Source organism: Balaenoptera physalus, assembly GCF_965194825.1.
Source record: "Balaenoptera physalus genome assembly, chromosome: 1".
In the NCBI taxonomy this organism is placed as follows: Eukaryota; Metazoa; Chordata; class Mammalia; order Artiodactyla; family Balaenopteridae; genus Balaenoptera; species Balaenoptera physalus.
Genome location: NC_138882.1, coordinates 120,817,645 through 120,831,012, shown reverse-complemented (window position 1 = coordinate 120,831,012; position 13,368 = coordinate 120,817,645). Strand labels below are relative to the sequence as shown.

General features: G+C 35.5%; 1 protein-coding gene across 7 annotated transcripts in view; it reads right to left on the bottom strand.

Annotated features, from left to right (window-relative positions):
- Positions 1-13,368, bottom strand: part of COL24A1 (collagen type XXIV alpha 1 chain) — a 408,506-nt gene that overhangs the window by 302,235 nt on the left and 92,903 nt on the right. For 6 of the 7 annotated variants that reach the window (XM_082409988.1, XM_082409993.1, XM_082409994.1 and 3 more), the window contains exons 12-13: positions 8,122-8,175; positions 3,858-3,902 (exon numbers count right to left, since the gene is read on the bottom strand). In XM_082409988.1, the coding sequence (XP_082266114.1) occupies positions 3,858-3,902; positions 8,122-8,175 (99 nt within the window). The remainder of the gene's footprint in view (positions 1-3,857; positions 3,903-8,121; positions 8,176-13,368) is intronic. The other variant, XM_082409991.1, reaches the window with a different exon arrangement.

Genomic DNA, 13,368 nt, shown 5'->3' with positions numbered 1-13,368 from the left:
TAAAGTAGCAGGATACAAAATTAATGCACAGAAATCTCTTGCATTTCTATACACTAATGACGAAAAATCTGAAAGTGAAATTAAGAAAACACTCCCGTTTACCATTGCAACAAAAAGAATAAAATATCTAGGAATAAACCTACCTAAGGAGACAAAAGACCTGTATGCAGAAAATTATAAGACACTGATGAAAGAAATTAAAGATGATACAAATAGATGGAGAGATATACCATGTTCCTGGATTGGAAGAATCAACATTGTGAAAATGACTCTACTACCCAAAGCAATCTACAGATTCAATGCAATCCCTATCAAACTACCACTGGCATTTTTCACAGAACTAGAACAAAAAATTTCACAATTTGTATGGAAACACAAAAGACCCCGAATAGCCAAAGCAATCTTGAGAACGAAAAATGGAGCTGGGGGAATCAGGCTCCCTGACTTCAGACTATATTACAAAGCTTCAGTAATCAAGACAGTTTGGTACTGGCACAAAAACAGAAATATAGATCAATGGAACAGGATAGAAAGCCCAGAGATAAACCCACACATATATGGTCACCTTATCTTTGATAAAGGAGGCAAGCATATACAGTGGAGAAAAGACAGCCTCTTCAATAAGTGGTGCTGGGAAAATTGGACAGGTACATGTAAAAGTATGAAATTAGAACACTCCCTGACACCATGCACAAAAATAAACTCAAAATGGATTAAAGACCTAAGTGTAAGGCCAGACACTATCAAACTCTTAGAGGAAAACATAGGCAGAACACTCTATGACACACATCACAGCAAGATTCTTTTTGACCCAGCTCCCAGAGAAATGGAAATAAGAACACAAATAAACAAATGGGACCTAATGAAACTTAAAAGCTTTTGCACAGCAAAGGAAACCATAAACAAGACCAAAAGACAACCATCAGAATGGGAGAAAATATCTGCAAATGAAGCAACTGACAAAGGATTAATCTCCAAGATTTACAAGCAGCTCATGCAGCTCAATAACAAAAAAACGAACAACCCAATCCAAAAATGGGCCGAAGACCTAAATAGACATTTCTCCAAAGAAGATATAAAGATGGCCTACAGACACATGAAAGAATGCTCAACATCATTAATCATTAGAGAAATGCAAATCAAAACTACAATGAGATATCATCTCACACCAGTCAGAATGGCCATCATCAAAAAATCTAGAAACAATAAATGCTGGAGAGGGTGTGGAGGAAAGGGAACACTCTTGCACTGTTGGTGGGAATGTAAATTGATACAGCCACTATGGAGAACAGTATGGAGGTTCCTTAAAAAACTACAAATAGAACTACCACATGACCCAGCAATCCCACTACTGGGCATATACCCTGAGAAAACTATAGTTCAAAAAGAGTCATGTACCAAAATGTTCATTGCAGCTCTATTTACAATAGCCTGGACATGGAAGCAACCTAAATGTCCATCAACAGATGAATGGATAAAGAAGATGTGGCACATATATACAATGGAATATTACTCAGCCATAAAAAGAAATGAAATGGAGGTATTTGTAATGAGGTGGATGGAGTTAGAGTCTGTCATACAGAGTGAAGTAAGTCAGAAAGAGAAAAACAAATACAGTATGCTAACACATATATACGGAATCTAAGGAAAAAAAAAAAAAAAGGCCATGAAGAACCTAGTGGCAAGACGGGAATAAAGACACAGACCTACTAGAGAATGGACTTGAGGATATGGGGAGGGGGTGGGGTGAGATGTGAAAGGGTAAGAGAGTGTCATGGACATATATACACTACCAAATGTAAAATAGATAGCTAGTGGGAAGCAGCCGCATAGCACAGGGAGATCAGCTCGGTGCTTTGTGACCACCTAGAGGGGTGGGATGGGGAGGGTGGGAGGGAGGGAGATGCAAGAGGGAAGAGAAATGGGAACATATTGTATATGTATAACTGATTCACTTTGTTATAAAGCAGAAGCTAACACACCATTGTAAGGCAATTATACTTCAATAAAGATGTTAAAAAAAAAAAAAAAAAACAACACAATACCTGCAAAGTACAATAAAGCAAAGCTCAATAAAAGAAGTTTTACCTGTAAAAAAAAAAAAAAATAAAAAAAAAAATAAAACTAGAACTACCATATGACCCAGCAATCCCACTACTGGGCCTATACCCTGAAAAAACCATAATTCAAAAGGACACATGCACCTCAGTGTTCATCGCAGCACTATTTACAATAGCCAGGACATGGAGACAACCTAAATGTCCAAGGACAGATGAATGGATAAAGAAGATGTGGTACATGCATACAATGGAATATTACTCAGCCATAAAAAGGAACGAAATTAGGTCATCTGTAGAGATGTGGATGGACCTAGAATCTGTCATACAGTGTGAAGTAAGCCAGAAAGAGAAAAACAAATATTGTATATTAACACATATATGTGGAATCTAGAAAAATGGTACAGATGAACCTATTTGCAGGGCAGTAATAGAGATGTAGACGTAGAGAATGAACATGTGGACATGGGGGGGAATGGAGAGGGTGGGACAAATTGGGAAATTAGGATTGACATATATACACTACCATGGGTAAGATAGCTAGTGGGAACATGCTATAAAGCGCAAGAAGCTCAGCTCGGTGCTCTGTGATGACCTGGATGGGTGGGATTGGGGGTGGGGGGTGGGAGGGAGGTCCAAGAGGGAGGGTATACAGGTATACATATAGCTGATTCACTTCATTGTAAAGCAGAAATTAACACAACATTGTAAAGCAATTATACTCCAATAAAAAATAAGTTTATCACATTTTGCCCATACGTCATGAAAAGTAAATCATGTTCTTCTAAGTAGTGTGAGGTAGAAGACAGACAGCAGAAATATCTATGTAGTAAGGAAAAGGATCTTGGATTTACATTCGAAGGAGCTGGGCTCAATTCTTTATTTTACCACTTTTAACCATGTGATTCTGAGCAAGTATTTTAACATCACTGACCCTCGTTCTCCTCACCCATATAATAGTGCCATTGTCCTATTCTATCTTCAAGAAATATTGCAAAGCTCAAAGAATAAAATGCTTTAAAAGGATATGAATATTCTGGTGAGATTTGTAATCCTTTAGTATTATAATCAGGATTTTAATTATACACACCAGAATTTTAGAAAAGCTGTTATTAAAGACAATTTTCTTCCTCACAGAGTAGAGAGCAGAGTATAGCACAGAATGTCTTACGCTAATAAATATCTTTGAATTGTAATAAAAAACAGCACAAGTGAAAAGCAGGTGGCTAATTAGCTATACTAACACAGCCAGGATAACCGAGGATGCTTTTTCTGAACCACGGTTTTCTCATTTGTTAAATAATGGGGTATTAGATAATGTCAAAATTTCCTCCCATCTCTGAAATTATTATATTATCTGGCAGAATTCACTTTACTTGATTTTTTTTTAACATGAAAATATAAGAAACTAGTTTCTGAGCTAACATCTGAAGCAGGCATTTTAAAAACCTCTAAAACATGAGGGTGAATAGTGCTTTCATTAGTGTTTTAAATTGTTCATGTATTTCCTGTGACATTTTAATTTTAGCACCTTGTCATGGGGATAAAGGTCTCTCCCACCGGTATATTAAATGGGCTAGAAGTGTTACATTTCGAGTTATTTTTTAATCTAAATACCCCTTCACATTCTCAGGTATTACTGGATAGGCTGTTAAAGTGGCAAATTTTAAACTCTGTTGAATGAGATGGATTGTGATAACAAGAACAGCAGCTACATTTGCAGTTTAACAGGTGAGAAATATGCATATAATTAGATTATGCTCCTCTAAACCGAACCTCATAAAACAAGAATCAAATTACCTGTCTTCCCTTAAGACCCCTCTTTCCACGGATCCCAGGAGCACCCTAGAATGTGAAAAAGTCAAAAGTAAATATTTGTTCCCTTCTTTGATTGGGTTGCTTGGTTTTTTGATATTGAGTTGTATAAGCTATTTATATATTTTGGATATTAACTCCCTGTCAGTCAAATTATTTGCAAATATTTTCTCCCATTCAGTAGGTTGTTTTTTTGTTTTGTTGATGGCTTCCTTTGCTGTGCAAAAGTTTTTAAGTTTAATTAGGTCCCATTCATTTATTTTTGCTTTTATTTCTTTTGCCTTATAGGAGACAGATCCAAAAAAACATTTTATTTTTGGATCTGTGATTTATGGTAGAGAGTGTTCTGGTTATGTTCTCTTCTAAGAGTTGTATAGTTTCAGATCTTACTTTTAGGTCTTTAATCCATTTTGAGTTTATTTTTGTATATGGTGTGAGGAAATGTTCTAATGTTCTTTCACATGTAGCTGTCCAGTTTTCCCAGCATCCAAAGAAGACATACAGTTGGCTACCAGGCACATGAAAAGATGCTTTACACTGCAAATTATTAGAGAAATGCAAATCAAAACCACATGAGATATCATCTCACACCTGTCAGAATGGCTATCATCAAAAAGAACACAAATAACAAACGGTGGTGAGGATGTGGAGAAAACGGAATCCTCCTACAGTGTTGGTGGGAATGTAAATTGGTGCAGCCACTATGGAAAACAGTATTGGTGTTCCTCAAAAAACTCAAAATACAACTACCATATGATTCAGCAATTTCACACCTGGGTAAATATCTGGGAAAAATGAAAACACTAATTCGAAAAGACTCAGGCACCCTGATGTTCATAGCAGCACTATTTACAATAGCCAAGATATGGAAAGCAACCCTAGTGTCCATCAACAGATGAATGGATAAATATATCCATACGTGTGTATATATATATACACACACATATGTATATATGTGCTGTGTATACACACACACACGCATATACATATACATACAATGGAATATTACATGCCCATAAAAAAATGAAATTCTGACATTTGCAGCAATGTGGATGGATCTAAAAAGAGAATATTCTCTCTGAAAGAGAATATTATGCTTAGTGAAGTAAGTCAGAGAAAGACAAATACTGTGTGATAATTCCACTTATATGTGGAATCTAAAAAATGAAACACACAAATGTATATAGCAAAACAGAAACAGACTCACAGATACAGAAAACAAACTAGTGGTTATCAGTGGGGAGAGGGAAGGATTGAGGGGCAAGATAGGGGTATGGGATTAAGAGATACAAATTACTATGTTTAAAATAGATAAGCAACAGGGATATATATTCTACAGCACAGGGAATTATAGCCATTATTTTTTAATAACCTTTAATGGAGTATAATCTATTAAAATACTGAATCAAGATGCTGTATACCTAAAAGTAATATAATATTGTAAATCAACTATACTTCAAAAAAGTAAATATTTGTTGAATCAATTAATGAGTTATTTTTTCTCAACCATCAATTTATGAAGTATGCCAAAGAGAAAAATAAGTTATCCTTTAAACTGGTGTGATATTCAGAAAAGCTTCAATGTATTAATTTAATTCAAGTGGCCCCTTTTCTTCTTCATAACAAAAATCCTGATTTTATTCAGAAATCCATTCCATCTGTATTTCCAAATAGGATCCCGCCATTCCTCTGGTGATAGTTATTTGTCCAGAGGTGGCATGCAACCAAAGTTGGTACAACCAGACAAGCAGGAAGTCTTATTATTTTCTGTACCTAACAGACAATTACCTCCTCTCTGTCTCCCTGTCTCTCTGGCTGGACATAAACAAAGGCATATTTAGCCCTTGCACTGGGAATCTTGCAATCATATGAGAAACCAGCCTTAGGATAAAGCCAGCGTTAGTCAAGGCAAAGCAGAGAGAAGGATAATGATATCACTGTGCTCAGGATCATATTGTGCCTAGATCCCACCTAACCTATGGGTTTCTGGTCATAAGAAGCAGCCGTCGGGCATAGTACTTAAGTACTCAGTCTTTGGAGCCAGAATATCTATGTTCAAATCCTGGCTCTGCTCTTATTACCTATATATAGTTTTAGGTAAGTGTGTGTCTCTGTATGCCTCATTTTCTTCATCTATAGTGAGAAAAATAATACTACCTATCTCACTGGGTGTTGTGAGATTAAAGGAGCTAATTCGTATGTACTATTTGCACAGCGCCTTGCATATATACATAACCATTCGATAAATCATTTGTTGTTATCATTATCATCATTTATTTTAAATTTCCTCATTTTGAAGCCAGTTTGAAATGGGATCTTCTGTCACTTGCAGTCCAAAGCGTACTAACTGATAAAATCCCTTGAGACTTATAATCACTTTTACAAGCCTTAGGGACTAAGAAATATGTCAGAACCATGTAGCTTGGGATTTTTGTATATACAGACAAGTTAGCAGATATCAATGGTTGAAGTAATCCATTTACTTTAATTCAACAGTGCTTAATAAATATTCATCTAATATTCTCTATTGAAAAAAGAGTTCAAAGATGAGCAATATGACTCATTTCATGAGGATTTCACGCATCTTTACATAATATAGCCAGGCATTTAAGAAAAATAATTATTTTCTAAAACTTTAGTAGCTTCAGTAAATCTCAGCAGAAAACCTAAGGATAGTGCAGATAGAATTATATAAGAACTTTTTCATATATACATGCATGTGTATATTATTGACTTCCAGAAAGAGCTTTTTCTTCCCATTTGTTTTCAGGAGTGATTAGAACATTATTTTCTTTGGCTTTTCTCTACTTAAATATTTCATAACATAATAACAACACCCAGTTAGCTATACCATTCATGGTTTTAGTGAGAATTTTGAAGTAGCCTAATAATATTAGGACGTGGTACCTATAATAGGCAGAATATCACAAAAGGGTCTTATATTTATGATTTGAGACAGTCTTGATATATTCATATAAACTAGTCGAAATTACTGAGTATGATTATAGGCATTGTGCCTATTGATAGTGTCACAGGGATCCTTGAATTCAAGATGATGACATTTTGCAAGGACATATAACTTTCGTTTATTTATTACATCAATTACGAGAAATAACTTCATTCCAACAGGTCAGGGAAGGATTGTATCATAAGCAGTACAGTAATTAACAATGTAAACTATATATACTCCTTTGGGTCTGTAAGAAGCAGTTCAATTCTTTGCATGATAGATTGGAAACATCATCTGTAAGTCTGCTGTGTTACATAGCAGTTAAGTGGCTTAGTTGTAGGATCACACTGAAGATATTGTTTGCAAGTGAAAGAAATGACCTGTGCGCTCACCACGGGAATATCTTCACCTCTTATCACCAAAGACAACTAAACATTTTGATTGCCATTACAGCACATGTAAACTCTGAATGTTTCTTCTCTGTGGAGGCATTCACAAGTAACTACAAGAAAATGTGATTTAAGTCACTCACTCAAAAAGCTATACATTTGAAATATTCATCTAGCAAAGAATAATCTGATTTATTTTCATTTGCAAAAATCAGTTTCCAGATATGAAAAAATCTTTGCCTGAACAGCACTTGTATAATAATAGAGTTAAATGCTAAATTCTGAATATGATTGTTTTCAAACCTGAGAATATGCTAATATTGTTTATTCTACTTGTTTTTAATTAATATTGACAGTGTAGATGAAGAAATGCAACTAGAAATCACTGAACTGCATATGGCACTGAAAACTAGATATGACGAAGTTGGAATGCCAGAACTCTGTATGTATCTTGGTTAATTTTTATAAGTAGAACAAACCATTTGGCAAAGATTCTACTTTATTCACAAGTACCTACATTTATGAACAGCTATCTTCCACTATTAAATTAAACAAAAAAATATATCTTTTGAAGTTGATTTATTACACATTGCATTGTAAAATACAAACCCTGCCAAGAGTTTATACTCAAATCAAAGATCACTTACAAAATAAAATTTTCATAATTAGATAATATCAATTTGTGTTTTTTAAAAGTCAAATTTAAAGTTGCTAACCATAAATATTTATATCACCTCACTTACCTAAAACACAATTCAGTAAAATTGAAGAGAGTTTAATTATATTTCTGGTAGGTGACTTTCCTTAAAGCTGGCTTGTTTCACTGCCTGACATCTGGGTTTATGAGCCCTGTTATACTTTATCCTAAGTATATCACATTGGAAATAATATTCGAAGGAAACAGACTTACTCTTTCTCCTTCAGGTCCCAGTTGTCCTACTTCTCCAGGAGAGCCAATGAAACCCTTAAAGTAAGCAAATAATCTTTGTATTATCTCACTTAAATATTCACCCTGTAAATAATTCTAAATAGAGATACTTAAAATTTATTCCTAGTAATATGAAATTATAAGACATAACAGTTTGAATAATCTTGTGTCTTTTCTTCTAGAAATTACAGTTCAATCTTTTCATTAAAAAAAAAAAGTAGGAAATGTAACTTAAGGCATGGTGGCTAATAAAAATCAACAAGCCCAAATTCTTTTCTACATTGACTATCACAAAGGGCAGAAGACACAGATATACTATTAACTAAAATGTAAGGCAGAATGGAGGTATCCAAGAAACAGAAGTATGGAGGAGGAAGAGATTCATTCCAATGTGGCAGGAGGTAAAAGCAGTCAGAGGAGGTTTCAAAGGAGACTGGCACCTGAGGTAGGCCTGTGGAGTAGATAAAGTCTTGATAAGCAGAGGATGGAGAAAGAACACTCCAACCAGCACTACAGTAAGCAGAGATAAGATAGAGAGGACTCCGGGAGCGTTTGTAAATGGTTAACTGACAGTTTCTTATGTGTAAGATGCTTTGGAGAGAAGCAGACCCATTGTGCCCTCAGGGAGATTCTAATAGGTCTGAGAAACAAGGGGTAAAATAACAATGCAAGCTACTTTATACTACCATACTTTAGTTAGATCTCACCTGTGGCAAATAATAACCTGTCTCATCAATTTAATAAATAAAGTGTACAGTAGTTTAGAGAATAGATTAAGGAGAGTCTTAAATTTCAGACTAAGAATTTTAGACTTTATAGTTCAGATAAGAAGCTACTGGACTTTGGGGGAGTGTGGTAGTGCCCTGATGTTAAGCTGTTTTTCTAAAATATTAATCTGTGGACAGGCTACAGAATACACCCCAGACAGGAAACACTGAATGTAGGAAAATGTGTTAGAATGCTGTTTCAATGGTCCAAATTTGAAGGAATATGAGTCTGGGTCACTCATTCACAAAACATCATTTTAGTGCCCACTGTGTGCCAAGAATTGGAATTATAAAAATGAATATGAAAATCAGTGCCCTCAAGAAGTTCATGGTTTATTAGGAAAAAGAGTCATACAAATAATTGTAATATCGTAAGATAATTGTGACATGATTATGTGATATGTGATGTGATAAATACAAGATATAGAAGCTTTGAAGGCAGAATGACCAACTTTGCCTAGAGGGAAGACTTAGGAAAGTCTTACAGAGGAGGCAACATTTAAGCTGAGTCTTGAAGGAAAGGAAAGGCATTTTATGCAGGGCTAACAATGTGTCATCAATCAATCAATTAAAATAAAATGACATGGCATTTTCATAGAACTGCAAATAGTTCTGTGTGATTGGTAGGCAAGAGCGGGGGTTGGGAAGGCAACAGTGGCTGCATCATGAAAAGTCTTTTATGTGATGACGGAAAGTTTGGGATTTATACTGAGTCATCAAAAAAAATTTAGGCAGAGTTTTGATATAATCAACTTTGCAGTTTATAGAATTCATTTGGATTACAGTGGTTCAACTGGTCTTTGTATCTATCTATAGGATTGAGGCAAAGATGATTCTAAGGTTTATACTGGACTGATAAGCAAATGGTAACCACTGATAGAAATATGGAAAAGAAATAGGAAAGCTAATAGTTTAGTAGAAAGAGGATGAGTTCTGTTAGTCATTTTGAGATTGTGGTGATGAGGAGGCATTCAAATTTAATTATCTTGGCAAGAAATTGGAGATGTGGGACTCATAGAAAGAGCTCACAGAGTGATATAAGATTTGCAGGGCAGGGGCTTCCCTGGTGGCGCAGTGGTTGAGAATCTGCCTGCTAATGCAGGGGACACGGGTTCGCGCCCTGGTCTGGGAAGATCCCACATGCCACGGAGCGGCTGGGCCCGTGAGCCACAACTGCTGAGCCTGCGCGTCTGGAGCCTGTGCTCCGCAACAAGAGAGGCCGCAATAATGAGAGGCCCGCGCACCGCGATGAAGAGTGGCCCCCACTTGCCGCAACTGGAGAAAGCCCTCGCACAGAAATGAAGACCCAACACACCCATAAATAAATGAATAAATAAATAAATAAATAAATAAATAAAAGTTAGCTTAGATTTGAAGGGCAGATGGGTCAGAAGCCTTAAGGGTAGAATAGAGCTCTTAGGAGGAAACAAAGCGAAATTTACCTGAACCACTGAGAGGCTGAAATGGATGGAGATGGGAGAAGAAAAATGGTTTTATGAACACAGTGGAAACCCAAGGTATAAAAGAATTTGAAGAAGAGATACAGGAGGCCATTTTGACTAAATTCGAAATAAAGTCTACTTATTTTGACTTAGAGAATGGGTGACTTTTCAGAGTATATTTTTCCATAATAGTATACATTAAGAAAGAACTCAGGTTTTAAAAAAGTAAATGTCATTTGTACACCTAGAACAGCATTATTCACAATAGCCAAAAGGTGGAAGCAACCCAAATGTTCAACAGATGAAAAGACAAACAAATGTGGCATATACATACAATGGAATATTATTCAGCCTGAAAAAGTAAGGATATCTTGACGCATGCCACAAGGTGGATGAATCTCAAAGACAATCATGCTAAGTGAAATAAGCCAGTCATAAAAGGATAGATATTATATGATTCCACTTAAATGAAGTACATAGAGTAGTCAAACTCATAGAGACAGAAAGTTGAGTGGTTGCCAGGAGCTGGGGGGAAGGGAGAATGGGGAGTTACTGTTCAATAGATATAAAGTTTCAGTTTGGGAAGATGAAAAAGTTCTGGAGGTGGATGGTGGTGATGACCGCACCGCAATGTGAATGTACTTATTGCCTCCCGCTATGGACTGAATGTTTATGCCCCTCCAAATTCATACATTGAAGCTTAATCCCCAATACGATGGTATTTGGAGATGGGACCTTTGGGAGGGAATTAGATCATGAGAGTAGAGTCCTCATGAATGGGATTACTGCCCTTCTAAAATGAGATATGAAAGAAATATGATTGCTCTCTCTGCCACATAAGGATACAGCAAGAAGGCAGCACTCTACAAGCCATGAGGTGGGCCCTCATGAAACACTGGATCTGCCTTCCCAGACTGAAGAACTGTGACATATAAATGTTTGTTGTTTAAGTCACCCAGTCTATGGTCATTTTTATTATAGCAGCCTATGACACCAGTGAACTTACATTTAAAAATAATTAAAATGGCAAATTTTATATTAAATATGTATTACCACAATATTTTTTTTAAAAGTAAGTGTCTCAGGAAACATTTCTAAGTTTCCTGGAATAAGAACCATGGGAAGCATTTAGTTCCTGAGGGTGAAAGCTAGTTGGGTGTTGCCATAGTAAGACGAGCACTTTTCTTTGACAAGGAAAAACACCTTTAAAATTCCTATGTTCTACAGAGTGTATGAATGAATAAGCAAAAAATAAAATAAAAGAGAAAAAATAGTTTCCTTCTAATGAACTTTAATGATAAAACATCTATAATTTGTTTGCTTGAAAGCCAAGCCATCTGAAGGATGGGGAAGGTTTCTTTTAAAATGAAGCATCCAAAAGTATTTCTGATACCAAAACGGTTACGATTATGATGACAAGCTACATGTACTTTCAGAAATATCACCTACAGGTGGCCTCAAGTTTAGAAACAGTTAACTTTTGTTTTAATATACACAACTGGAGTTTTGCTTATAAATAAAAAGAACAAACACCCTAACTGATGTACACTTCTCAGTAAACTAAATACTCAACTGAAAACTCAGGAGCTAAAAAGTCAGACCTCTACTCAACAAAGTCTGCACAGAGTACCAGCACAACATTTTACAAGTAAAGATTTTAAAGGGAACAATGCTATGCGTAATTATGTAGGTGTTTCATAAAGGTTTCTTGAGAATTATTATGCTGATTCTAACAGAAATAAAATGTCAGCAGCATCCACAAAAGAAATCATATGGGGTTGTGGTCATTCTCAAAACACTACCACTAAATTGGAGTTTAGTGTAATGTAATGTAAATTGGAATTTAGTGTAATGAAACAAGGCACATAAAAAATAATAAGGGACTTCCTTGGCAGTCCAGCAGTTAAGACTCCACGCTTCCAATGCAGTGGACGCGGGTTTGATCCCTGGTCGGGGAAGTAAGATCCCACATGCCATACAGCCAAAAAATTAAAAAATTAAACAAAAAACACATATGCTTTTGCTTTTTTGGATTGAAGGTTGTATATCCAGGTAGAGGCAATTTTGTGTCACCAGCAGAGCCACTAAAAGGTTGGGGGAGGCCTACATACTTCTACTTTTTGAGCCACCTAGCACCTTATTTTGTGAGCACCTAGCATCACAAAGAAATACCAAAGGAGGGTTACAAAATGATTTATTTTAAACATTTACATTTTTAAAATAATTATCTTAACACCAAAAAGTGCAGTCAAACAATGATGCCAGTCAAAAGGTAATTTATCATGATTTATAAAAATATTAATTCATATTGTATAGCATGTGGTATAGTCCAGTAACAGGACCCAAATTAAATGAAAAACATAATCCTGTCAGTGTGATTTTATGATTTTTGTCTTTTTTAACCCTATTTGGAGTTAATGTCTAAAGTCTACATTTGAGACTCTTCGTGAATATGAAACCTAGAGAAGTGACTCTTCTGACTCTTCCCTCACTCGCAAAGGAAAATTAAAGATTAAATCAATTAAATTAGTCAGAAAAGGATTAGATTTGTTTTTTTTTAATGCTTTTATGAAGTTGGCCATCAAAACCTAAAAAAACTTAAAAAGAGTTACAACCTACACTATAATTTTCAGTACAAATGGGGAAAAAAGCAACAAAAGGATGTATAATATAGTACAAAAATGATATAAAGAAGAATTAGAAAAGTTATAGGAATCACTGAAGCAAGATGAGAAAATGTAGTAAGAGAAAACTGCACAGTGCCAAGTAACAGGTCTAGGAGTTTAGCTCACATGCAGAAGAAACTCCCAAATTCCAATAATAATGATAAAATCTGCATAGAAAGTGCATGTCATGTGCTAGGCACTGTGCCTTAAGAATATTAATTAAGCTCAGGTAGTTTTCATAACCACCTAAAGGTAGGTTTCATTATCACCTTTTAATAAGGTAAGAAAAATGAGGCACAGAAGGGTTGAATGACATCTAAGGTCACAAAGCTAGTAAACAAGGGGTTAAGAAAA